The sequence below is a fragment of the Rana temporaria genome, chromosome 1 (genome assembly GCF_905171775.1).
Source record: "Rana temporaria chromosome 1, aRanTem1.1, whole genome shotgun sequence".
NCBI classification, from domain to species: domain Eukaryota; kingdom Metazoa; phylum Chordata; class Amphibia; order Anura; family Ranidae; genus Rana; species Rana temporaria.
In genome coordinates, this window is record NC_053489.1 from 664407040 (window position 1) to 664433697 (window position 26658).

Genomic DNA, 26658 nt, shown 5'->3' on the forward strand with positions numbered 1-26658 from the left:
GGGGTGATCAGTACGGTGGGGGAGTTACAAGCACCGATCACCGCTGTATAGATTTAAAAGTCTGACAGCCGTTTCTCTGCTTCTCTCTCTCTAACCTACCCCACCCCCGCGGCTTTCAGCTGCTTTAGTGAAATCAGCGGTAATCTGTGCTTGTAACTACCCCACACACGATCACCGCTGACTTTTCCCGTATCCTCCTCCAGCCCCCCTCCATTCTGCTGCTGTCCCCCTCCATGCTGCGGTCTCCCTCCGTGTCCCCCTCCGTGCTGCCGTCCCCCTCCGTGCTGCCGTCCCCCTCCGTGCTGCCGTCCCCCACCGTGCTGCTCCTCCACCCCCCTCAATCTGTCATGGTGGAGAGCGTAGGTAGGAGCTGGTAAATCCGGCTCCTTACTGTTCGGAATGTGATCACCGACATTGTCCATTCACATAACTGAAACATTGTAAACTGTGTTTACGATGTTTCAGTTTATGAATGAAGAGGAGCCTCTGTCTTTTCTCCATTCATTTTCAGCGCAGCTGAGGCTGCAGAGAAAGGGACTGGGGAATCTGTGTCCTTAGTCCCTTTCCCTGTCTCAAAGGGGAGATGTCAGGGGTCTGTTAAAGTGGTAGTAAACTCTGTACTACCACTTTAACCTACAGGTAAGCCTATAATAAGGCTTACCTGTAGGTATAAAAGAATATCTCCTAAACCTTACAGGAATGACGACATCGCCGCTCCAGCCAATCACAGCGGTGGATCAGCGATACCCCGGAAGACACGGCGAGGAAAGATGACATCTCCCTCGGCGTGGACCAGGTAAGTTCCTCTCACCTCGTTCCAAGGCAAGTATTTCATAATCAGCTAGTATGCGGTGAATACTAGCTGATTATGGCTTTTGCTTTTCAGGTTTAACAAAAAAATAAAAATAAATTACAGCGGGTATACAACCGCTTTAAGACCCCTGATAACTCAACCAAAGCCTGCCAACAAGGCTGATAAAAATAATAATAAAAATAATAAAAAAAGGTTTTAAAAAAATAATAAAAAATGTAATAAAAAAAAAACCACACTGCCCCCACCCCTCTAAAAAAAAGAAAGCATTCTAAAAAAAACAAACAAAAAATAAAATAAATTGTAAAAAAATAAATAAAAAACACTGGCCCGGATTCAGAAAGCAATTGCGCCTGCGTAACCATAGTTACGCAGCGCAATTGCTGACTTGCGCCGGCGTAACGAGTTCTCCTGATTCAGAGAACTCGTTACGCCGACTGCAGCCTAAAATCTGCGTGGCATAAGGCTCTTATGCCACGCAGATTTTAGGCTGCATTCTTGCGATGACCGCTAGGGGGCGCTCCCATTGTGGTCAGCGTATAGTATGCAAATTGCATACTTACGCCGATTCACAATGTTGCGCGCCCCCTGCGTACGCAAGTTACGTCGGTTGCGTACGGCGTCTTTAGCGTAAGGCTGCCCATGCTAAAAGTAGGGGCAGCCAATGCTAAAGGATACCCGTCGTTCCCGCGTCACGCCGTTCGAATTTGACGTCGTTTGCGTAAGTGATCCGTGAATGGCGCTGGCCGACATTCACGTTCAGTTTGAAGCAAATGACGTCCTTGCGACGTCATTTGCCGCAATGCACGTCGGGAAAGTTTCCCGACGGAGCATGCGCTGTATGCTCGGCGCGGGAGCGCGCCTAATTTAAATGATTCCCGCCCCCGGCGGGATCATTTACATTGCGCGCGCTTACGCCGGGCAATTTTGCCGGCGCGCCCTCGCAATTTCCGGAGCTACTGCTCCGTGAATCGAGGGCAGCGCAAAATATTTGCGAGGGCGCAGGGCAAAATCGTTGCCCTGCGCCTCCACAAATAGAGCGCAAATCTTTCTGAATCCGGGCCACTGTCACATGAGATTAAAAAAAAGTATCGGTAATTGGTATCGGCGAGTACTTGAAAAAAAGTATCGGGAGTATTCACTATATTGGTCGGTGGTCATAAAGCTATGGCTGGTCAGCATATGGTGTGTGTATAAAAAGAAAAAATGAAATATTGTACAATGCTGCTGTACATGGTCAAACATGGTTTGGTGCGGAGGATTTGGGAAGGAGAATGACCATGATGTGGTTGTATGGTCTGCACAACATTTAGGGTAGGAAGTGTCCCTCGTACATGTCAAACAGTTTGGTGGAGAGGACTCTTGGAATGAGAGCTTCTCATTGGAAATGCATGCAGCAGCTGGGTGTGGGTTTGCCTTGTACTCGGGGCGAGGAGCTTTCTGCCATCATTTAGACCTTCTCGCAGGATATAATTAGTTTAGCAGCATGAGGCCTAAACGTCGCGGTCACAGACAATCAGAGCAACCCTCCTATGGATTCTCACCTTGGTAGCATTGCGATTTGCATAGTTGACACCTGCATTGTGACTTTGATTCAGCCACTGTAGAAGAGAGAGAGAGGAGAAGAACGTGTTAATGGGAAAGGGCACCACACAACCTGGAGAGAAGGCAACAGAAGACACAAGTCACAAATACAAGGCTACATCTTCCACCAACCATAGGGAAGAAGGACAGGAACTGGAGGACATGTTTGCCAACCACCACAATCTAAACATCCATTCTGCCTATTTACAACACTGCAATTTCTATACTTTCTGACAGAGATGGAGATAATCCAACAAGAGCTTCACAGTCCTTAAACCTAGTGGCTTCAACAGTTTTCTTCAAAACCGAAGAAGATCTATAATTTTTTTATTGTTCCATCCCATATGGAACGAAGTCCAAGTAGCACTTCATCCCATGTTTCTAGCGGATTCCTAACCCCAGCTATGAGGTCCGAACTGCACCCCTCCTATGACAGATCAGACAACAGCTAGAAACAAGACAGACGCTTCATAATAGCAGCTTGTCTCAATTCTGAGCACTTTGCCAAGACAAGAAACAGCAAGAGGAATGCAGAAGGAAGGTATCGGACTTTGCATTCCTCTTGCCGCTGCTTGTCTCTGTAACGTGCTCAAAGCCGAGACAAGCTGCTGTTATGAAGCATCTGTCTCCTTCACAGCTGTTGTCTGATCCATTGCAGCAGGATGGGAAGGGGTGTAATTCGGACCTCATAGTTGGGGTTAGGAAGGAGTTAGCACCTAACAGGAGGGGAGGGGGTATAGTTTGGACCTCATAGCTGGGGTTAGGAAGGAATTAACACCTAACAAAAGGAAAAGGAGGTGTAGTTTGGACCTCATAGTTCGGGTCAGGAACCACCTGTCACTTAGCAAGATAGGAGAGGGTATAGTTTGGACCTCATAGCTAGGGTTAGGAGGCACATAGCACCTGCAGGTGAGGAGGGGGTATAGTTAGGACCTCGTAGCTAGGGTTAGTAAGAGGAGCAAGAGAGCAGGGGTTCAGTTCAGACTTTATAGCTAGCGTTAAGAAGCACCTAAGAAGAAGGGAGGGGTTGTAGTTTCGGACCTTATAGCTAGCATTAGGAAGCACCTAGGAGGAGGGGATGGGATGTAGTTCAAACCTCAAAGCTAAGGTTAGGAAGCACCTAGCAGGAGGGAAGGGGCTGTAGATCGGACCTCATAGGTAGAGTTAGGAAGCTCATAACACCTAGCAGGAGGGGAGGGGGCTGTATTCAGACCTCATAGCTAGGGTTAGGAAGCACCTAGCAGGAGGGGAGGGTATAAATCGGACCTCATAGCTAGAGTTAGGAAGCTCATAGACCCTAGCAGGAGGGGAGGGGGGTGTAGATCGAAACTCCTAGCTAGGGTTAGGAAGCACCTAGCAGGAAAGGGGTGTAGATTGTACCTCATACCTGGGGTTAGGAAGCACCTAGCAGAAGGGGGGTGCAGATAGGACCTCATAGCTAGGGTTAGGAAGCTCATAGCACCTAGCAGGAGGAGATGGGTTGTAGATTGGACCTTATAGCTAGGGTTAGGAAGTATCTAGCAGGAGGGGGTGTAGGTGATTTGGATCAAGGCAAGTACACACTATAGAAGAATATTCTTTGTTCATTTCTCATTGCAGAGGTTTCCAACAACTTTAAAGCCCATGTCCAGGGAAAATATTTTTTCCTGGTGCAGAGGGGCTTTGCCCACACTGCATGGGTTAACTGTTTGTTTTATCTTGGGGTAAACACAGAGCCTATAGTCACCCAATTCTCTGGAAAACAGCACTCCCCCACATCCAGCGGTTGACGTCTTCATGTCCACAGCCGGTCTATGGGCGTAATGACATCAGGGACAGTCCACTGGGGGGGGGGGGGTAGCTGGAGCCAAAAGGACCGGTCTTACACTGGGAGGTTCGAAGGATTAGGCGAGTATATCTCGGCTTTCCGAACGCCTAGATAAAAACGAGCAGTTAACCCAAGCAGTGCGGGCACAGCCACCCTGTATGGGAAAAAAAGAAATGGGAAAAAGGGTTCAGCACTAAGTAGCGCTTACAGGTCTTGTCCCTGCACCAGCCTGTGACTGGACAGTGAACGAAGAAGTAGCATGAGCTCATCTCTCTGTACCTCTGACTTCTTGTGCATTTTCTCCCTCAACCCAGACAGGCGATTCCAAGAGGGTGGCACCAGATGAAATTCAGGTACTTACATTTCACATATTAAAATATACATTTAATAATACATAAATGAACACGTAGCTGTGTCTTTTATACCTGGCTGGGGTACAGCCTTACCTATCTAATGGCTGAGCGTAAAAGGTGAACCAGAACCCCCTTTAAGCGTACAGTCATAGCTGTCAGAGGAGAGGCGGAAGTCCCTGCTGGATCCCGGGTATTTATTCCAGGGAACAGACGGCCCTTCTGATCCACACAGGAGGCATCGGAGCCCACGACAGCTTTTTAAATGTCACCACAATGACAGTGACAAACACATGTCACCGTGCTGCGTGTGGGATCACAACAGTCTCCGATTTAACCTCTTCGGCTCACGAACAACAGGACAGGCTCCCATTCTATGGGGGAACTCTGCTGAGCCCTGCCTGCACCCAGTACCGTCATTGTAGTGCATTGTGGGAATAAAACCAAAACCCCTTTCTCCTGTCAATTACTGTGTATTGGGGGGAAAAGGTGAAAGGAGTCAGAATGTTGGCACCTGTGTGTGGCCACTCCTCTGCTTTATTTATTGGAAAATCAGGTTCTACAGAAAGCCTATGGCAAATGGTATAGACACGAATGACAGGACATGCAGGGCCATTACCGTGTATTATACATCTGCTATGATTGAAAAAAGATCCCCAATTGTATAAATTGTGGGTCGTTCACTTGCATTTTAACCACTTAAAGCGGAGGTTCACCCTCAAAATAAACTTTTTAGTTAACCTATCTCCAGCCTTAATAAAGGCTTGTAGCGTTGTCATTTTTTTTTTTTTATGTGGACACTTACCTGTCTTCAGCCTCACTTCCGGGTCTTCTTCCTTGCGGGGAGTGGGCGTGTCGCTCCTTTTCCCCGACGGGGAGCTCTGCGCAATGTCTCCTTGGAGTGAGTGTTGATCCTCCCAGGAGACTATTGATGTGCGGGTAAAGCGCGTCATCGCCTTCCGAAAATATCCGACGGGGACTCGGCTCTTTACGGCGCCTGCCGTGTAGAGCTGACTGCGCAGGCGCCGTAAAGTGCCGAGTCCCCCTCGGATATTTTTGGAAGGCGATGACGCGCTTTACCTGCACGTCAATCATCTATGCGTCGTCTTAGGAACGCCTACTCCCCGGGGGAGCGAGAACCCGGAAGCCGGGTGAAAACAACGAAAAAACGTAAGTACAGCGAAAAAAAAAAAAATCCAGCATACTGTTGATGTCAGCAGTATGCTGGATGTAATGGTATGTAGATGTTTTAGGTTGAACCCCCGCTTTAAGGACCGAGCATGTTTTTCAGACTTGGTGTTTACACGTTAAAAAAAAAATTTTTTTTGCTAGAAAATTACTTAGAACCCCCAAACATTGTAAAAAAACAATTCGAACACCCTAGAGAATAAAATGGCGGTCATTGCAATACTTTTTGTCACACCGTATTTGCGCAGCAGTCTTACAAGCGCACTTTTTTAGGAAAAAAAAACACTTTTTTTAATTAAAAAAATAAGACAACAGTAAAGTTATCCCAGTTTTTTTATATTGTGAAAGATAAGGTTACGCCGAGTAAATCGATACCCAACATGTCACGCTACAAAATTACGCCCGCTCGTAGAATGGTGTCAAACTTTTACCCTTAAAAATCTCCATAGGCGTTGTTTAAAAAAATTCTACAGGTTGCATGTTTTGAGTTACAGAGAAGGTCTAGGGCTAGAATTATTGCTGTCACGCCAACGATCGCGGCGATACCTTACATGTGTGGTTTGAACACCATTTTCATATGCGGGAGCTACTCACGTATGCGTTCGCTTCTGCGCGCGAGCTCATCGGGACGGGACGCTTTAAAAAAAATGTATTTATTTTTTCTTATTTATTTTACTTGATTTTATTTATTTTTACACAGTTTTAAAAAAAATAATAATAATTGGGGTCACTTTTATTCCTATTACAAGGAATGTAAACATCACTTGTAATAGAAAAAAGCATGACAGGGCCTCTTATATATGAGATCTGGGGTCAAAAAGACCTCACATCTCATATTTAGACTAAAACGCAATAAAAAAGAAAAAAAAATTGTAATTTGAAAAAATTACAAAAATAAAAACGGCCCTTTAAGAGCTATGGGTGGAAGAGACGTTTTGACGTCGCTTCCGCTCCTGCTATGGTATGGAGACGGGTGGGGGCCATCTTCCCCTGACTTGTCTCCATACCCAGCCACAGATAGGACCCGATCGCCTCTTCCGCTAACGTTGGCTCCGGTAAGCGGCGGAGGGCGCGGGAGAGCAGAGGGAGAGGGGCCCCTCTCCCGCCGCCGCCAACGGTGAATCTGCCGCAGAGACCACCATTATCGTTAACCGAACCACCACCTGAAGAGATGGATACCTCGGTTGTGGTACCAGCTGCTGCCATTACCGAGATATCCCTCTTCAAAGTCAGGACGTATATAGCCGTGCGGCGGTCGGTAAGTGGCTAATAAAGAATAGATGCATGAGAACTCAATCGTTTCATATCTTCTCAAATATTGATCTGTATGGTCAACCTTGGCCAACCCATTAGGGAAATGATCAAACCTATAAATAGGAAATACAGCCTGAAATTACATTTCCAATTAAATATAAAATGCTAATTGCGACCTCTATAACGATGTATCAGGATATGTGGGAGGAGAAGGTACAAAGAGCAGAATTCCTCTTTGGCAGATCTTTATTGTCTTGGCTGCTGAACTAGATGAAGGTCTTGGTGAATTTGCCATAATTGGAAAATTATTGAACGTTCTTTGCTAAGGGACAGATTAGATTAAACGAGGGAAGCACTGTGGGGGGCTGTCAGGGAAAGGTGTGAATCTATTCCCCTTACAGGAGCCAGCAAGCTGCAGCTAAAAGCCACCAATAACTGCAAATTAACGAGCAGCCAACAGAGATCCAACTACATCGGCACAAAGACTGCACAGAGCACCAACTACAGGCATCACAGTGTTCAGGAATCACAGGCTGATTGTATAAGAAACTTGGGACTACATCCGAGGTGCCGAGACACGCCAAGGCCTTGTTGTAATTTTACAATGCAATGCGGTCAACACAAGACTTGACTGATAGACACAATGCAATGCTGGAAAGGAAAATCCGAAGTTCAGGTTGTAGCAGGAAGGAAGGAAGGGAAAGATAGGGAACGGAAGAAAGAAATGTAAGGCAGAGAAAAGAGGTGAAAGGCAGAGAAAGGTAAAGAAACTAAGGAAGGGAAGAGAACACAAACTAAGGAAGAGGAAGGAAAAAAATAGAAAGAGAAAAAAAAAGGAGTGTAAAAGGAAGAAAGAGAAAGGAAAAAGGAAGAAAGAGAAAGGAAAAAGGAAGAAAGAGAAAGGAAAAAGGAAGAAAGAGAAAGGAAAAAAGGAAGAAAGAGAAAGGAAAAAGGAAGAAAGAGAAAGGAAAAAGGAAGAAAGAGAAAGGGGAAGAGAAAAGGGGAAGAAAGAAAAAAAAGGGGGAAAAAGGAAGGAAAGAAAGAGGGAGAAGGGAGGAAGAAAGGGTAAAGGAAGAGAAAGGTAATGGATAAGAAAGGTAAAGGAGGAGAAATAAAGAAAGGGAAAGAAAGAGGAGGGTAAAGGAAGAAAAATTGAATAGTTGAGAAATATATAGGAAGAAAGGGAATTAAAGAGGAATGTAAAGGGAAAGGTGAAAGGAATGAAAAAGGCAAACAGAAGAAAGGGAAAAGAAAGAGGAAGGTAAAGGAAGAAAGAGGAATAAAGGAAGGAAGGGGAAGGAAGAAAGAAAGGTAAAGGAAGAGAAAGCTAAAGAAAGGAAAAGTAAGAGGAGGGTAAATGAAATAAAAAGAATAGTTGAGAAAGGGAAAGTAAGGAAGAGAATGGAAGAGGAAGGTAAAAGAAGAAAGAGAATAGTTAAAGGTAAAATAAGAAAGGGAAAGGAAGAGGAATGTAAAATGAAGAAAAGGGTGAGGAAGAGGAATGTAAAGGAAAAAAGGGTAAGGAAGAGGAATGTAAAGGGAAAAGGGGAAAGGAATGAAAAGTAAAAGTAACAAAAGAAAGGGGAAAAAAAGAAAGAGGAAGGAAAAGGAAGGAGGGAAGGAAGGAAGGAAGGAAGGAAGGAAGAAAGGAAGAAAGGAAGAAAGAAAGAAAGAAAGAAAGAAAGAAAGAAAGAAAGAAAGGTCAAATGATAAGACAGGTAAAGGAAGAGAAAGCTAAAGAAAGAAATGGAAAGAAAGAGGAAGGAAAAGGAAGAAAAAAAGGAAGGAAGGAAGGAAGAAAGAAAAGAAAGAAAGATCAAATGATAAGAAAGGTAAAGGAAGAGAAAGCTAAAGAAAGAAATGGAAAGAAAGAGGAAGGAAAAGGAAGAGAAAGGAAGAGAAAGGAAGAGAAAGGAAGAGAAAGGAAGAGAAAGGAAGGAAAAGGAAGGAAAAGGAAGGAAAAGGAAGAAAGAAAGAAAGAAAGAAAGAAAGAAAGAAAGAAAGAAAGAAAGAAAGAAAGAAAGAAAGAAAGAAAGAAAGAAAGAAAGAAAGAAAGAAAGAAAGAAAGAAAGGTCAAATGATAAGAAAGGTAAAGGAAGAGAAAGCTAAAGAAAGAAATGGAAAGAAAGAGGAGGGTAAAGGAAGAAATGGAAAGAAAGTGGAGGGTAAAGGAAGAAAGAGAATGGAAGAGGAAGGTAAAAGAAGAAAGGGAAATGAAGAGGAATGTAAAGGAAGAAACTGTAAGGAAGAGAAATGTAAAGATAGAGGAATGTAAAGGGAAAAGGGGAACGGAATGAAAGGTAACAGAAGAAAGGGAAAATAAAGAGAGAAGGAAGGGAAGAAAGGAAAAGAAAAGTAAAGAAAAAAGGAAAGGAAAAAAGAATGGGAAAGAAGGAAGGAAGGGTAAGGGATCAAAAGGAATGGAAGCAGGAAAGCAAAGAAATAAGGGAAAGACGGGATGGAGAAAGGAAAGAGGAAGAAAACCATACAAGGGAAGGAAATAATTCCATCTGTAACAATATACAGACTTCAGGCTTTTTGGACAAAAAAAATTTAAATAGCATTTGCCCTTTTTAGGGAAGCTCTCAGTCTCATGATATATGGCTGCTCTATCTTGTAGACTCCCCAATAGGGATGAGCTCCGGCGTGTTCACACACTCCACGTGCAGAGCCCGCCAGGAAGTTGGCACTACGCTGCGCTAATCACCGTCAGGAAGACATTCCCCGATCTCTGCAGCCGAGCTTCGGGACAATGTCTCCCTGCCTGTGATTAGCGCAGCGCTGTGCTGACTTCTTGGCGGGCTCTGCACGTGGAGTGTGAACACGCCAGAGCTCATCCCTACTCCCCAATGCTATAAATGTCAACTCCTCACCTTGACACATTAGGTAGGAGAGTCTGCAGATAAGATACTGGGTCTGTTACACCTCAGTTTAGTCGTTTTTACCTTAAGACCCCTTTCACACTGAGGCGCTTCAAAAACTGCCCATAAAACATGGGGCACTTTTGCGGCACTTTTCAAGTGCCTTTAAGGCACTAGCGGTGTGCTTTTTTTAAGGTCACGTGACAACGCGACCTTAAAAAAAAAAGAAAGAACCTTTTTGCGACGCTTTTGAAGCTCTTCCCATTCTTTTCAATGGAGAGGGGTGTTTTTTAGGTGCTTTTTTTAAACGCTCCAAAACATGGCCCAAAGATGCTGCTTGCAGGACTTTTTTTCACCGCCCCAGTGTGAAAGCATCCATTGAAATGAATGGGAAGCATCATGAGCTATTTGTAGCGCAAAAGCACCTCAGTGTGAAAGGTGTCTTAAGATAGAGATTCCATTTCTAATTATCTCCCTACAGAGGAAAGAATTGCAGGACTTCACACAAATTCTCCACTGTCCTGCCATGGTGCCTGAAGCATTTGACTTGCAGACCCTCCATAAACAAACCACAAAGGATCTGCAGTAATCGGACTCTGCCGTTGGGTTCTGTGCTCAAGATCAGTATGAATATACCCCATGAGCACATAACCTGATATTATACAAGTTTTATCCTTTCATCCCAAATTTCCCTTTAACGTAAAAAAAAACTATCATGACCGGGGTCACCGATTTCCAGGCCAAATATAGCACCATCAGCATAGGTCATCTAACTTGACTTGACAATTAGCATGTCTAAATACACTTTTTTAAGGAAGCTAAAGACTTGTCTTTATTTCTGGTAATATTCTAATGGTATCTCACAATTACAAATATTAGACACATTGAATTGGTGGAAGGTGGCATGGCTGATTTTCAGGCTGAAGGCATTTATGCTCTTTTATGCCTCGTACACACGGCCGGGTTTGCCGATGGGAAAACTGCGAGGAGAGCTTTTGGATGGGAATCCCATCCGTGTGTATGCTCCTCGCAGTTTTTCGGATGGGAAAACTGTCCAAAAACCGCCGGACAAAAAAATAAAAAAATAAATAAAGAGAACCTGCGGTCTTTTTTTTCCACCGGGATTCTCGGCAGACTTTTTGGGAGTTTTCCTATGGGAAAAACTGGGATGGAGCATTCTCGTGGTCGTGATTCTCGACCAAAGCTCTCGTGTGTACAGGTATAAAGGTCACCGAGCAGGTTCTCGGTCCCCGCCCCCCCCCCCCCCCCCCGGGATTTCCGACGGATATTTTCCCCGTCAGGAATCCCGGTCATGTGTACGAGGCATGAGGCTCTCAATGAAGCCTCCACTCTCCACTAGCTAACACCAATGCTGTATCTTGGCCTAGGCCGACAAGGCCCAGGCCTAGGGCGGCATATTGTAGGGGGCAGCAAAAATATATTTGGAGGTTATTTTTTGCATGATTGAGTCCCAATTCTTTGACTATGAAACTGGTTTCTGAATTTTACATGACCACAATCAAATGGAACATTAGTTGGGCAGGTCCCCATCCCCAGTGTTCCTCCTGGGATAAGTGGCACCGACAGGCAAGAGCGGTACTTGTGTGGTCAGATCAGCATTGTGTGTCCAATAATCCACAAATATGGATTTAGCCGAATCCTATCTTCTGGCCCAATGTGATGTCATTTAGGGATATTTTTGCAAGTAAATATGAGCACTTCCACCTCTGGAAATGCCTTTGTTATCACTTAGCACTGGCATTTGTTCTGACATCAGTTTGAGATGTTTCAGTGATCATCCAGAATCCATTGACAGGTGCACTTGACCTCCTCCTGACCTACATTTACCTATGCGTCATGCAGATTTTGCATTCCAATCGACTGGATGTGGAGCTTTAAGAGGAAAAGGTGGAGTCTAAAGAGGAACGGGTGTGGTTTACAGATGACAGGTTGGGTCTTAAACAGGAAGGGGTGTGACCTTGACAGAAAGAGGTGTGTCATATTTAAATTAGGGGTTGCACGAGTTTAATCAAACCTAGGGCAGCACAAAACCTAAATACACCACTGGCTTACACTGTGATCACATGGCTGGAAAACAACTCTGAACGGCTCCAGATCAACAGTGGGGATTGAGAGACACCAACCTGAAGGAGAAAACTTTTAAAAGAATGTGCACAATCATGAACAAGGGTTGTATCTGCCTTTCCTGATCTGCATGACTGTCTCTGGTCATTGGCCATCATTTTACAGCATAGTCAGTATGCCAGTCTTCAGTCTACTTTAACCATCCGTAAAGGGCGCCTGTCGCCGTATTGCATTCCACGCTGGAACACATGCGGCGACCGCGCATTGACGTCATCGGCCCGCGCCATCCGCGTTCCAGCGTGAAACGCAGAAGTGCACCGTATGATCACCGTTGTTTCCACATGCACCTGTCTGCTGCCTATAAATGCATCCAGTACACATTCAAACAGCGTTCTATTATTGTCGGCCGTACCCGGACCACGCTACAGACATTCTACTGGCAAGATCCCCTCAACTGAACAGCAGCGTCACCCGGATCCATGCCACCTCCGAGTCACCCATTATCTGCTTTCACGCTGCCAAGCATATTCCCTGTTGCTGGAGAAACCCTAAGAGATCTTGCAGCAGAAGTTCCTTCAGGACTGTAAACCATTGCTGCCACACTACCTTACTCATTGAAGTACTCCCATCCTCTGTATTTGAATTTGCTTCCACCTTATACTCAGGGCCGGACTTACCATTGGGAGGAAGCAGGAAGAGCCATGCCGCTGCTGATGAAGAGGTAAGAAGTCCAGAAGTCCCCCCCCCCCCTGCTCAACAACTACGATCTTGGTGGCACCCCCCCCCCCTGCTCAACAACTTCGACCCCCTGCTTCTCGGCTCCAGGGGGCCCCTCAATCCAATCAACAATCAAGCCCAGGGGCCCCCACCACCCTAAGTCCTGCCCTGCTTATACTACAGTACTGCTTGGGATACTTAGTGTGCTTCCAGCTGACAGCTGTGTAATATCTTAAAGGGACATATACTCTGAAAACCATCTGAGCTATAGTTGCCTCTCTCAAGTATACGCTAACCGCATACAGTATTCTCATATGCTACGTGCTTGACATTTGTTGCTAAAAGTATATGGGCCTGTGGCCTAAAATATTGAACATGTTGGCTTAACCTTTTTAGGCTAAGGCTTGAAGGTATGTTATACCCTCTCCCTTAGTAGCTCAATGCATTCCTCTATGTGAGTGATATGATGTAGAGAACCCCCCAAACTCTTATTTCTCTGATTAGAGTGACGCCTGGGGTCCGGTACTGATAATCACAAACAGTAGTGTATTGAAATCCTTAATGTAGTTGTGCTCATTCACGTTTATTGTAATCTTTCAACGCTAGGGGTTAGAGGCATGTTGTAATACCTCCACCCTTAGTAGCTCAACGCATTCCTATATGTGAGAGAGATGATGTAGTGAACCCCCAAACTCCTTTTCTCCGATTGGAGTGATGCCTGGGGTCCAGTACTGAAATTTCACATAGCATAGAGAGGTGCATTGAAATCTTTCCCTCTCGTTCACCATAGTTTGTGACACCATCTTTATCCCAGGAGACATACCTGCCAGAAGACAGTGGAAGAAAGGGTCTGGTTAGGCAGCAGAAGACCCACAACCTGCAGAGAGAAAAAGACAAGAGTGAGAAGTGGGTGGTTGGTATAATGGAGATCACATTAACGGACAACTGCATGGTCGTGCGACGTCGCACCCAAATGAAATTGACGCCCTTTTTCCCCCACAAATAGAGATATCTTTTGGTGGTATTTGATCCCCTCTGCGGTTTTTATTTTTTGCGCTATAAACAAAAAAAGAGCGTCAATTTAAAAAAAAAAAAGCAATATTTTTTACTTTTTGCTATAATAAATATCTCGAAAAAAAAAAATAAAAAAAAAAAAATTTCTTTCTCAGTTTAGGCCCATACGTATTCTTCTACAAAAAAAATCATAAAAAAAATAAGCGTATATTGATTGGTTTGCACAAAAGTTATAGGCCGCGATTCAGATACAATGTCGTATCTTTGTGCGGGCGTAACGCATCTCCTATGCGCTACGCCGACGTAACATTGAGAGGCAAGTACTGTATTCAGAAAGCACTTGCTCCCAAAGTTATGTCGGCGTATCGTAAATGGGCCGGCGTAAGCCCGCGTAATTCAAAGTAGCAAGGCAGTGGGAGTGTTGTATTGTAATGAAGCGTGACCCCATGTAAATGCATGTCCGATCGAACGGCGCATGCGCGTGCATGCTCATAATCACGTCGCAAATACTCCCTAAGATACGTCGGCTCAATACTTTGTCGACGTGAACATAACCTACGCCCAGTCCCATTCACGTACGACTTACGCAAAAAACGTAAAATACGACGCTGTTCCGACGTCCATACCTTAACATGACTTACCCCTGCTTTATGAGGGGTAAACTTACGCCGGACGTACGCCTTACATAAACGGCGTAGCTAAATCCGACGGGCGCAAGTACGTTTCTGAATCGGCGTATCTACGTCATTTGCATATTCGACGCGTAAATCTACGGAAGCGCCCCTAGCGGCCAGCGTAAATATGCACCCCAAGATACGACGGCGTAAAAAACTTACGTTGGTCGTATCTTGGCCAAATTCAGGCGTAACTGCCTTTATGAATCAGGCGCATAGATACGACGGCGCTCATTTGGACTTACGACGGCGTATCTGGAGATACGCCGTCGTAAGTCCTTTCTGAATCCGGGCCATAGTGTCTACAAAATAGGGGATAGTTTTATGGGATTTTTATTAATAATTGTTTTTTTACTAGTAATGGCGGCAATCTGCGATTTTTATCATGACTGCGACATTATGGCAGACACATCGGACACTCTTTTGGGACCATTGTCATTTATACAGAGATCAGTGCTATAAAAATGCACTGATTACTGTATAAATGACACTGGCAGGGAAGGGGTTAAACACTAGGGGAAGAGGAAAGGGGTTAAGTGTGTCCTAGGGAGTGTTTCTAACTGTGGGGGGGCTGGGCTCACTACAACATGACAGAGATCACTGCTCCCGAAGACTGTCCCTGTCACTAGGCAGAACAGAGAAATGGCTTGTTTACATAGGCATCCCCCCCCCCCCCCCGTTCTGCAGCTCCGTGACACGATCGCAAGACACCGGCGGACATGGAGTCCGCGGGTCCCGCAGGCACGGTCACAGAGCATGCGGTGGACGCGCGAGCGCCTGCACGGCGGGAAATTCAAAGCAACGTATAGGTATATAAAAGGGTGCAAAAGAGACCGACCTAAGATTGCACTTCCGGCGCCAAGGAAACTGAGTGACTCAACCCGAGTGTGTTGGAGGTGGAGACAAACAAATGTGGATAGTAAAAGCAAAGTATGCTGTGAAAAAGTTATGCCAGTGGTGTCAGATGGCACAAACTTTGTGAGCAGCTATTTAAAAAAAGGTAAAAACCTTTCCAAGTATATAACTAGTAGAATCAATAAACGTGAACAGGTGTTCAAACTGATAAAAACAGCGCTAATATGTGGATAGTCATCCAAATAAATAAAGTGGTGAAACCTGAATGATACTGATGGTGTGGAGGGTGATCTATAGCTGGTATATGTGCACCTGGCACCAGATACTGCACCAATAATGTGGATAAGTCCCAAACAACTACTGGAATGTGTGCTTACCACAAAAACAAACCTTCAGATCAAACTGGTACTGTATGGGTTAATACTCAAGCAAGGTCATATGTGGAGACAAAAAAAATAATAACATAATCATGGTACAGTATTGTCTACACAACAGCCCATTAGCCAAGATGGATGACGAGTCCCTAGTGTATGCCCGTACAGTAATTATGAATGATAAAACCAAGAAAACGAGTTTACCGCCTCTCACTGGTGTCCTCCCGTCCACAGGGGCCGCGCTGGTGCTGCGGATGCGATGGTATGCTGTGTCCTGGATACGATTGGATGACAGTGGAGCGCACATAGACTTCCTGTGTAGCGCTGTGTAGCCACGCCCTGACGCGTTTCGTCACTTCCGACTTCAACTGAGCACGCCCTCAGTTGAAGTCGGAAGTGACGAAACGCGTCAGGGCGTGGCTACACAGCACTACACAGGAAGTCTATGTGCGTTCCACTGCGCTCCACTGTCATCCAATCGTATCCAGGACACAGCATACCATCGCATCCGCAGCACCAGCGCGGCCCCTGTGGACGGGAGGACACCAGTGAGAGGCGGTGAACTCGTTTTCTTGGTTTTATCATTCATAATTACTGTACGGGCATACACTAGGGACTCGTCATCCATCTTGGCTAATGGGCTGTTGTGTAGACAATACTGTACCATGATTATGTTATTATTTTTTTTGTCTCCACATATGACCTTGCTTGAGTATTAACCCATACAGTACCAGTTTGATCTGAAGGTTTGTTTTTGTGGTAAGCACACATTCCAGTAGTTGTTTGGGACTTATCCACATTATTGGTGCAGTATCTGGTGCCAGGTGCACATATACCAACGTATAGGTATGTTGCTTTGCCCAGCTGTGCCATTCTGCAGATGTATATCATCGTTAGACGGTCGGTAAGTGGTTAAATACAAAACATGTTCTACTTACCTGCTGTGTGCAGTTGGTTTTGCACAGAGCAGCCCCGATCCTCCTCTTCTGGGGTCCCTCTTTGCTGCTCTTGGCCCCTCCCTCCTATTGAGTGCCCTCAACCTGCAGCTTCCTATGGGGGCACTGGAGCAGAATCAGAGCTCCATCTGTCCATTCAGACACGGCACCTCGACCCGCCCACTCTCTCCCTTGCTGTGTCTCAGCCAATCAGGAGGAGTGTCCAGGCCAGCTTAGCCTTCAACTTTGTAGAGAGAAAAGGGGCTCAGGTAAGTAATTAGGGGGGTGCTGGGGAGGCTGCTACACACAGAAGATTTTTAATTCTTATAGAATGCATTAAGATTAAAAACCTTCTGCCTTTACAACTCCTTTGAGCATCCTGGTTAAAAGTAGTTTTGGTTGATAATCATATGTCGGTTTTGGATGGACACCGGTGGTTTGACTCACCCGCCAAAATGGTGATATTTCATGCAATAGTCCGTGGCTGCTAGAGCTGGTCGGGCACAAAATTACTGACAGCTCCATTCAGGAAGAGTCAATCACTAGATCAGAGATACGCAATTAGCGGACTTCCAGTTGTTGCAGAACTACAAGTCCCACGAGGAATAGCAAGACAGCCACAAGCATGACACCCAGAGGCATGATGGGACTTGTAGTTTTGTAACAGTTGGAGATCCGCTAATTGCATATCCCTGCAACTTCTCTCGAATGGGAATTGCTGTACATGGATCAAAATTCAGCTGGTTCTTCCTGAACCAATTGAATTTAGAACCATGTACGGCCAACTTAGGCTTTATGTACGCATAGCCTATTATGGCCACCAGCCATGGAAGAACGACTTTGCGGCCGGTGGTCAAAACGTTCCTATCCTGAATGCGATTCTTCCATGTTCAGGAAAGGGAGGTTAAATCTCCCCCTAACCGCAGCAGTGCTTAAACGATCCTAAAAGCTTATGGCCCAGATTCTCGTAAGATCGGCGTAAAAATGGGCGGGCGTAACGTATCTGATCTACGTTACGCCACTGCAAGTTTTTCAGGCAAGTGCTTTATTCACAAAGCACTTGCGTGTAAAGTTGCGGCGGCGTAACGTTAATCACCCGGCGGAATTCTAATTCGGCGGGTAGGGGGCGTGTAGCATTTAAATGAAGCGCGTTCCCGCGATGAACGAACTGCGCATGCGCCGTCCGTCAAATATCCCAGGGTGCATTGCTCCAAATGACGTCGCAAGGACATCATTGGTTTCGACGTGAACGTAAATGGCGTCCAGCCCTATTCACGGACGACTTACGCAAACGACGTAACTTTTCAAATTTCGACACGGGAACGACGGCCATACTTAACATTGGTTGCGCCTCATAGACCCAGGGACAACTTTACGCCGGGAAAAGCCCAACGTAAACGTCGTAACTTTACTGCATCGGCCGCGCGTACGTTCAGGAATTCGCGTATCTAGCCAATTTGCATACTCGACGGGAAAATCGACGGAAGCGCCACCTAGCGGGCCAAAAAATAATTGCAGTTAAGATCCGACGCCGTAAGAGACTTACGCCTGTCGGATCTAATGGATATCTATGCGTAACCGATTCTAAGAATCAGTCGCATAGATACCCGGGGCCAGATTAGGACTTATGATGGCGTACATGGCGCTGCGCCGTCGTAAGCCCTTTGAGAATCTGGGCCTATGTGTACATGGACACATAGGCCCAGATTCTCGAAGGCGTTACGACGGCGCAACACCATTAGCGCCGTCGTAACTCCTCATCTGGCCCCGGGTATCTATGCGACTGATTCTTAGAATCAGTTGCGCATAGGTACCCATTAGATCTGACAAGCGTAAGGCTGTTACGCTGTCAGATCTTAAATGCAATTTTTTTTCCCGCCGCTAGGTGTCGCATCGTCGCTTTTCCCCGTCGTCTATGCAAATGAGGTAAGTACGGCGATTCCCGAACATACGCAAGGTCGACGTAGCGAATTAACGTCGTTTGCGTAGCGTACCCGACGCGCAAGGTTGCCCCTATTAGCAGGGGCAACCAATGTTAACCATGGCCGTCGTTCCCGCGTCGAATAGAAACAAAATTACGTCGTTTGCGTAAGACGTCCGTGAATGGCGCTGGACGCCATTTACGTATACATCTAGGCAAATGACGTTGGGGCGACGTCATTTAGCGCAATGCACGTCGGGTGATTTACCCGACGGAGCATGCGCAGTACGCTCGGCGCGGGAGCGCGCCTAATTTAAATGGTGCCCGCCCCATTTGAATTGGGCGGGCTTGCGCCGAGCAATCTAACGATACACCGCCGCAAGTTTACAGGGAAGTGTTCTGAGAATCAGGATTTAAACCTGTAGACCTGCGGCGGTGAAACGTAGAGCTCATACATTACGCTGCCCAGGAGCAGCGCGAATGTATGAGAATCTGGGCCATAGGCTTTTATGGAGTTGGGTTTAGGAGCTTTGGCAAAAAAAATAAAAAAACACCAAAAGCTCAAGTTTAGGAGCTGCCAATGCACATGAAGCCTTAAAAGGGAAACAGTATGCTGGATCTAACTGCAGAAAGTTTAATATAATAGGTATAATAGTGTGTATGGGGCCTAACAGTGCAGAGCACTGGATGGTGTGAGTAGAGCAGCGATTGGTGTCAGTAGGGCAGTGGGCGGTGTCAGTGGTTTTTATTTTTATGATCTTTCTAAAACAAAATTAGGAGCCACGTTAGGGGGCTTCGGTGAAAAAGCACGGGTTCTAAACAGGGGTAATCTGTGCCACACAGGGGGATTAGGGTGTGTCCGGGCACATCTGGCACACCCTGGGCCAGATTCTCTAAGAGATACGACGGTGTATCTCCAGATACGCCGTCGTATCTCTGTTTCTGTCCCTGGGTATCTATGCGACGTGATTCTTAGAATCAGTTACGCATAGATACGGCGTAGATCCGACTGGCGTAAGTCACTTACACCGTCGGATCTTAAATGCAATACTACGCTGGCCGCTAGGTGGCGTATATGAAAATGAGCATGATACGCCGATTCCCGAACGTATTTACGCCGCGTCGCCGTAGTTTACGTTGTTTCTGTAAGCGTAAGGTTACCCCTGCTATAAGGTGGTTTAACTTTACGCACACCATGTTAAGTATGGACGTCGGGTTTTTACGTCGTTTACGTAACTCGTCGCGAATAGGCCTTTACGTTAATTACGTTGCCGTCGAAAACAATGTATTTGCGCCATACTATGGAGCATGCGCACTGGGCGACTTTTACGGCTGGCGCATGCGCAGTTCGTACGGCGCGGGGGCCCGCTTAATTTAAATAGAAGCCGCCCCCTTTGAATTACGCGGGGATACGCCGGGGCCATTTACACTACGCCTCCGCAAATTACGGAGCAAGTGCTTGGAGAATACGGCACTTGCTCCTGTAAGTTGCGGCGGCGTAGTGTAAATAGCTTACGCGACGCCGCCGAAGGATGTACGGTAATCTGGCCCCCTGTGCGCACGCTCTTGGTGTGGCCATACAGCACAATACAGTATTGGGTGTCATACCAGATTGGGGGGGGGGGGGGGGAGCCCGCTTTAATATTTTTTTTTTTTCCCACAGGGAATTAGTTGCAAATTAGGTCTATGAGAGGACAAATCACCCCGATCATTTTCCGGTCTTTGTCGTTCTTGTGTTCTCAGTTATTATACTATTATTACACGCTGATAATGAGAGGTTAGACACTTCAAATAGAGCCCTCCAGTAGCTTGAAAGGGCAATCTGCATATCAGTAGCACAGGGCCGCAGGGAACAGTTAACTTGTTGGATGGCAATTAACCTGGAGAACATCTTCACCAACTCTGCACAATTGGCGTAGAAAAACAGCCCCGAGGCATGAAAGGCTCCGAGGTTGAAGATGTCAAGCGAGGCACACACACAATACAATGACGGATCACATATCTGCCTGGATACTTTTCCTTTCTAGTTTCTGTTCCTCAGAAGGTGGAAGGACTGGTTGGCATCCAACCTTTGTACCAGCCATTGATTATCTTTCATCAATAATAATTCAGTTGTTTGTGAAGTCAGTCTTAGCTGTAAAAAGTCCAATTGCCGGGGCTTACTGCCCTAATATCCAGTTTGTAAGACCAAGGGCCATTCTACTTTCTGCTTGAGCGGGGTCACCGGGCACTGGGCAGTAATGGGTAGATTCAGGTACGGGCGCGCAATTTTAAGATGGCGTGTTTACACTACGCCGCCTTAAGTAAGAGAGGCAAGTACATGATTCTCAAAGCACTTACCTCCTTACTTAGGGCGGCGTAGTGTAAACGCGGCGGGTGTAAGGGCGCCTAATTCAAATGGGTTGGAGGGGGGCGTGTTTAATGGAAATGAGGCTTGACCTCACGTTTTTGACGTTTTTTGGCTATTGCCCTTGCGCCGGGCGCCTACATTTCCCAGTGCGCATTGCGGCTAAGTATGCCGCACGGGCCTATTGATTTCGACGTGGACGTAAACGACGTAACTCCCGATTTGCGGACGACTTACGCAAACGACGTAAAAAATTTGAACCTCGCGGCGGGAACGGCGGCCATACTTTAACATTGTTATTCCACCTAATAGGTGGAATAACTTTAGGCCGCCTAAGGCCTTACGGAAACGGCGTAAATCGGGCGTACGTTCGTGAATCGGCGTACAAACTCATTTACATATTCTACGCCGACCGCAATGGAAGCGCCATCCAGCGGCCATCCGAAAAATTGCAGTCTAAGATAGGACGGCGCAAGCCGTCGTATCTTAGATATGTTTAAGCGTATCTCTGTTTGAGCATACGCTTAAACTTAGGTCGGCGTATCTACTGATAAGTCTACCTGAATCTACCCATTTGTTCCTGTATGTGGTGACGCAAAGGCGTCATGCAAATGACCTCCCATCCACAATCCAACAACACACCTTTGTTGTCGGAAAATTTTAAAGCATGCGATCCCGCGTTGCTTTCCCCGAGCTCTAGTCGGCTCGTCATTGGGTGATTGATAGCAGCGCAGCCATTGGCTCCTGCTGCTATCAAATCAATGACGCGGTGTGCCAGGGGGGTGGGGGTCGAGTCATATATGTGGCAGCTATGGCCGCCGAGTGCATCACACAGGAGCACGCCCGCAAGGTAACTCCCTCGGGAGAGAGCTTCCCAGAGGGGGGTTAGCTCTTGCGGGGAAGACCCGCAAGAGCCACCGTGGGACCCCAGAAGAGGACGTTCAGGGCCACTCTGTGCAAAACAAACTGCACAGTGGAGGTAAGTATGACATGTTTGTTTTAAAAAAAAAAAACGAACCCATAGTATCCCTTTAACCACTTAAGACCCGGACCTTTAGGCAGCTAAAGGACCTGGCCAGTTTTTGCGATTCGGCACTGCGTCGCTTTAACTGACAATTGCGCGGTCGTGCAACGTGGCTCCCAGACAAAATTGGCGTCCTTTTTTTCCCACAAATAGAGCTTTCTTTTGGTGGTATTTGATCACCTCTGCGGTTTTTATTTTTTGCGCCATAAACAAAAATAGAGCGTCAATTTTGAAAAAAATTCAATATTATTTATAAATATCCCCCAAAAATATATAAAAAAAAAAAGTTTCCTCAGTTTAGGCCGATACGTATTCTCCTACCTATTTTTGGTAAAAAAAAAAATTGCAATAAGCGTTTATCGATTGGTTTGCGCAAAATTTATAGCGTTTACAAAATAGGGGATAGTTTTATTGCATTTTTATGAATTTTTTTTTTTACTACTAATGGCGGCAATCAGCTATTTTTTCGTGACTGCGACATTATGGCGGACACATCAGACAATTTTGACACATTTTTGGGACCATTGTCATTTTCACAGCAAAAAAATGCATTAAAAATGCATTGTTTACTGTTAAAATGACAATTGCAGTTTGGGAATTAACCACAATGGGGGCTCTGAAGGGGTTAAGTGTGACCTCATTTGTGTTTCTAACTGTAGGGGGTGTGGCTGTAGGTGTGACGTCATTGATTGTGTTTCCCTATAAAAGGGATGACACGATCGATGACGCCGCCACAGTGAAGAACGGGGAAGGTGTGTTTACACACAGCTCTCCCCGTTCTTCAGCTCCGGGGACTGATCGCGGGACTCCAGCGGTGATCGGGTCTGCGGGTCCCGCGGTCACGGAGCTTCGGACCGGGTCACGGGTGCGCGCCCGCGACCCACGGCTGGGCACTTAAAGAGGACGTACCTGTACGTGCTTGTGCCCAGCCGTGCCATTCTGCTGACGTATATGTGCAGGTGGTTAGCCACCATTTATTTTGTGCCCTTCCAGTTAAGTGTAATCAAGACTTAAGGACTCCTTCACATGGGCTTCCTAAAGTGTATGCTCTTCCGAATGGCCATGTTTGCCCGCATGGGAATGCATACCTCCCAACTTTCTGAGATGGGAATGAGGGACACCTATCAGCAAAAGTATGCAGGCATAGGACACACCTCCTTGCCACACCCCCTTAAAGGAGAATTGTACAAAAAAAAACAAGATTGGTTAAACCCACAAGTGCTTTTTTTACCACTACTATTCCTTTATATTGGCTTTTGGAATTTTACAAATCCAGTAATTTAGAAATCAGATGAAAGGTTTAGTGCTGGAAAACACTTTTTGATATATATACCGTATTTATTCGAGTATAACGCGCAAAATTTTATACCCCAAAAAAAATCAAAGTTTTGGGTGCGCGTTATACATGAGGACTGGGGTGGGATGAGAGTGGCGGGACCGAAACCGAGTATTAGCGGGAGTACTCGTACTCCCGCTAATACCGCCGATACTAGAATACTTCCCCTCTCCCCCCGCCGCTGCTACCACCACCGCCACCAACGTCGCTACAACGTTATTCCCCGCGGCGCGGGGAGCATTACAGACAGCTTTCGTTTGAATAGCTGTTTTCCCCGCCACGCATAGACACTCCCCCTTGGACGGATCTGTCCAATCACGAGCAAGGGGGTGTGTCTATGCGCGGCAGGGAAAACAGCTGTTCAAACGAACGCTGTCTGTAATGTTCCCGCACCGCGGTGATTAACAGTAGGTGGCTGCATATACAGGGGACATGGCTGGTTATATGGGGGACATGGCTGCACATATGGGGGACATGGCTGGACATACGGGGGACCTGGCTGGACATACGGGGGACATGGCTGGACATACGGGGGACATGGCTGGACATACAGGGGACATGGCTGGACATACAGGGGACATGGCTGGACATACAGGGGACATGGCTGGACATACAGGGGACATGGCTGGACATACAGGGGACATGGCTGGACATACAGGGGACATGGCTGGACATACAGGGGACATGGCTGGACATACAGGGGACATGGCTGGACATACAGGGGACATGGCTGGACATACAGGGGACATGGCTGGACATACAGGGGACATGGCTGGACATACAGGGGACATGGCTGGACATACAGGGGACATGGCTGGACATACGGGGGACATGGCTGGACATACAGGGGACGTGGCTGGACATACAATAAATACAATAAATGATTTTTGGCAATTACAATGATTTTATACCGATTTTTAATCGAAAATTAGGGGTGCGCGTTATACACGTGTGCGCGTTATACTCGAATAAATACGGTAGTTGTATATAAAAATGCATACCAAAATGAAGGACAAATTAGGAGGAAAGAGGGACAGAGGGACATCAAATCAGGGACAATCCCTCAAAATCAGGGACAGTTGGGAGTTATGGGAATGCACAGGTGTTCAATGCATCCCCGTGCAGGCAGTCCCATTCATGTCAATTGTAACACAACATGGACTTGCTCTGAATCTGCCAACCATGTTGGTGTGGGTCACCAAACGCAGAGAGTACGTGTTCCTCTGGGATGTGGCACATACCCTCACAGATGCTCATGTGAAGAAGGCCTACGCGCGTAATTAACCACTTCACATCCCGCATACTGTCAAATGACGTCCACAAGATGGCCCTGCCATCCTGGGTGGACGTCTTATGATGTCCTTGGGCCTCCCGGCCACTAGGGGGCACGTCCTGCGGGCGCCTATGCACGTGGCTGGCAGCCGCAATGTCCGCTAGGTACCCGCGATCAACAGTTACAGAGCCCAGGGACGTGGATCTCTGTGTGTAAACCACGGACCACCTAGGCTTTGAGGAAGGGGGTACGCCCCAGAAACGCGTCAGCCGTCCAGATGTATGAGGTTCCACTGGCAGGTGCCGCAAGGTCCAGTCCAGCTGTCTGAAAAGCGCTTACTCAATTTTCCTTGTGAGTAGGACTATTGCTTTTATTCTGTTATTAATACAATTTTAAGTGGTAATGCACAAGGTCGGTGCGCCCTCCTTTCTTTTCTCTTTGTAAACACAGAGATCCACATCCTGTCAGGGAGAGGAGACCGATGGTGTGTCCCTTGTACATAGGGACACCGAGCCGTCACCTCCCCCAGTCAGTCCCCCTCCCCCCACAGTTAGAATCACTCCCTAGGGAAGACATTTAACCCCTTCATTGGCCCCTAGTGTTAACCCCTTTACTGCCAGTCACATTTATACAGTAATCAGTATTCATAGCACTGTTCGCTGTATAAATGTGAATGGTCCCAAAATGGTGTCAAAAGTGTCCGACCGGTCCGCCACAATATCGTAGTCCTGACAAAAATTGCAGATAACTACTAGTAAAAAATAAAATAAAAAAATTTCATAAATCTATCCCCTATTTTGTAGGCGCTATAACTTTTGTGCAAACCAATCACTATGGGGTAGATTCACATAGACTTACGACGGGCTTATCAGTAGATACGCCGTCGTAAGTCTGAATCCCCGCTAGCGCAACTTTAAGCGTATGCTCAAACTGAGATACGCTTAAATGTTGCTAAGATACAACCGGCATAAGTCGCCTTAGCCGTCGTATCTTAACTGCATATTTACGCTGGCCGCTAGGGGCGTCTACGCCGATTTAATAATATGTAAATCAGCTAGATACGCAGATTCAAGAACATACGCCCGGCTGTCGCAGTAAAGATACGCCGTTTACGTAAGGGGTTTTTAGGCGTAAAGATAAACCACCAAAAACATGGCGCAGCCAATGTTAAGTAAGGCCGTCATTCCCGCGTCTAAATTTGAAAATTTTACGTCGTTTGCGTAACTCATCCGTGAATGGGGCTGGCCGTAATTTACGTTCACGTCGAAAGCATGACGATTTGCTGACGTCATTTAGAGCATGCGCACTGGGATAGGTCCACGGACGGCGCATGTGCCGTTCATTAAAAACGTCAAATAAGTGGGGTCACTAGTATTTTACATAGAACACGCCCCCAACCAGCCTATTTTGAATTAGGCGGGCTTACGCCGGCCCAGTTACGCTGCGCCGCCGTAAGTTTCAGCGCAAGTTCTTTGTGAATACAGGACTTGCTGCTCAAACTTACGGCGGCGTAGTGTATCTGAGATACGCTACGCCCGCCTAATTCTACCTGAATCTAGCCCAATGTGCTTATTGAGAATTGTTTTTTACCAAAAATATGTAGAAGAATACATATTGGCCTAAACTGAGAAATTACTATAATAAATATCCCAATTTTTTTTTTTTTTAAAAAGTAAAAAAATATTGCTATTTTTTTTTTTAAATTGTCGCTCTTTGTTTATAGCGCAAAAAATAAAAACCGCAGAGGTGATCAAAAACCACCAAAAAAAGCTCTATGTGTGGGGGAAAAAGGACATCAATTTTGTTTGGGTGCAACATCGCACGACCGTGCAATTGTCAGTTAAAGCGACGCAGTGCCGAATCGCAAAAAATGGCCCGTCGTTGGGCAGCCAAATCCTCTGGGGCTGAAGTGATTAAGGTAGACATTTGGGGGCCGTAAAACCATGCCTTAACCACCTATTTGTGCCCTTCTGGCTAAGTGTAATCAAGTCAGTTGGAAAGAAAGGCGCATATAGCGTAATTCCGTACAATAACAAAAATGTATTTAAAAAACGAGATCTACTTACAAAACAGCAAATTTAAAACAGCGTGTAAGATAAACAGCAAATGCCGGCCGGCATGAAGGAGCCCTCCTCCTTAGCGTGGTGACGTCACTGACGTAGCCTACCAGACGCGTTTCGTCACTACCAGGACATTGTCAATGGGGGTGACAACGTCCTGAAGTTCACTCTGTTGGTTAAAGGACATT

The 26658-nt window shown here is 46.3% G+C and overlaps 1 protein-coding gene across 2 annotated transcripts in view; it reads right to left on the bottom strand.

The window, feature by feature from the left end:
* The window catches only part of SFXN5 (sideroflexin 5), a 354774-nt gene that overhangs the window by 209110 nt on the left and 119006 nt on the right, over nucleotides 1-26658 (bottom strand). For both annotated transcript variants that reach the window (XM_040335556.1, XM_040335557.1), the window contains exons 7-8: nucleotides 13481-13534; nucleotides 2356-2412 (exon numbers count right to left, since the gene is read on the bottom strand). In XM_040335556.1, coding sequence (XP_040191490.1) covers nucleotides 2356-2412; nucleotides 13481-13534 — 111 coding nt within the window. The remainder of the gene's footprint in view (nucleotides 1-2355; nucleotides 2413-13480; nucleotides 13535-26658) is intronic.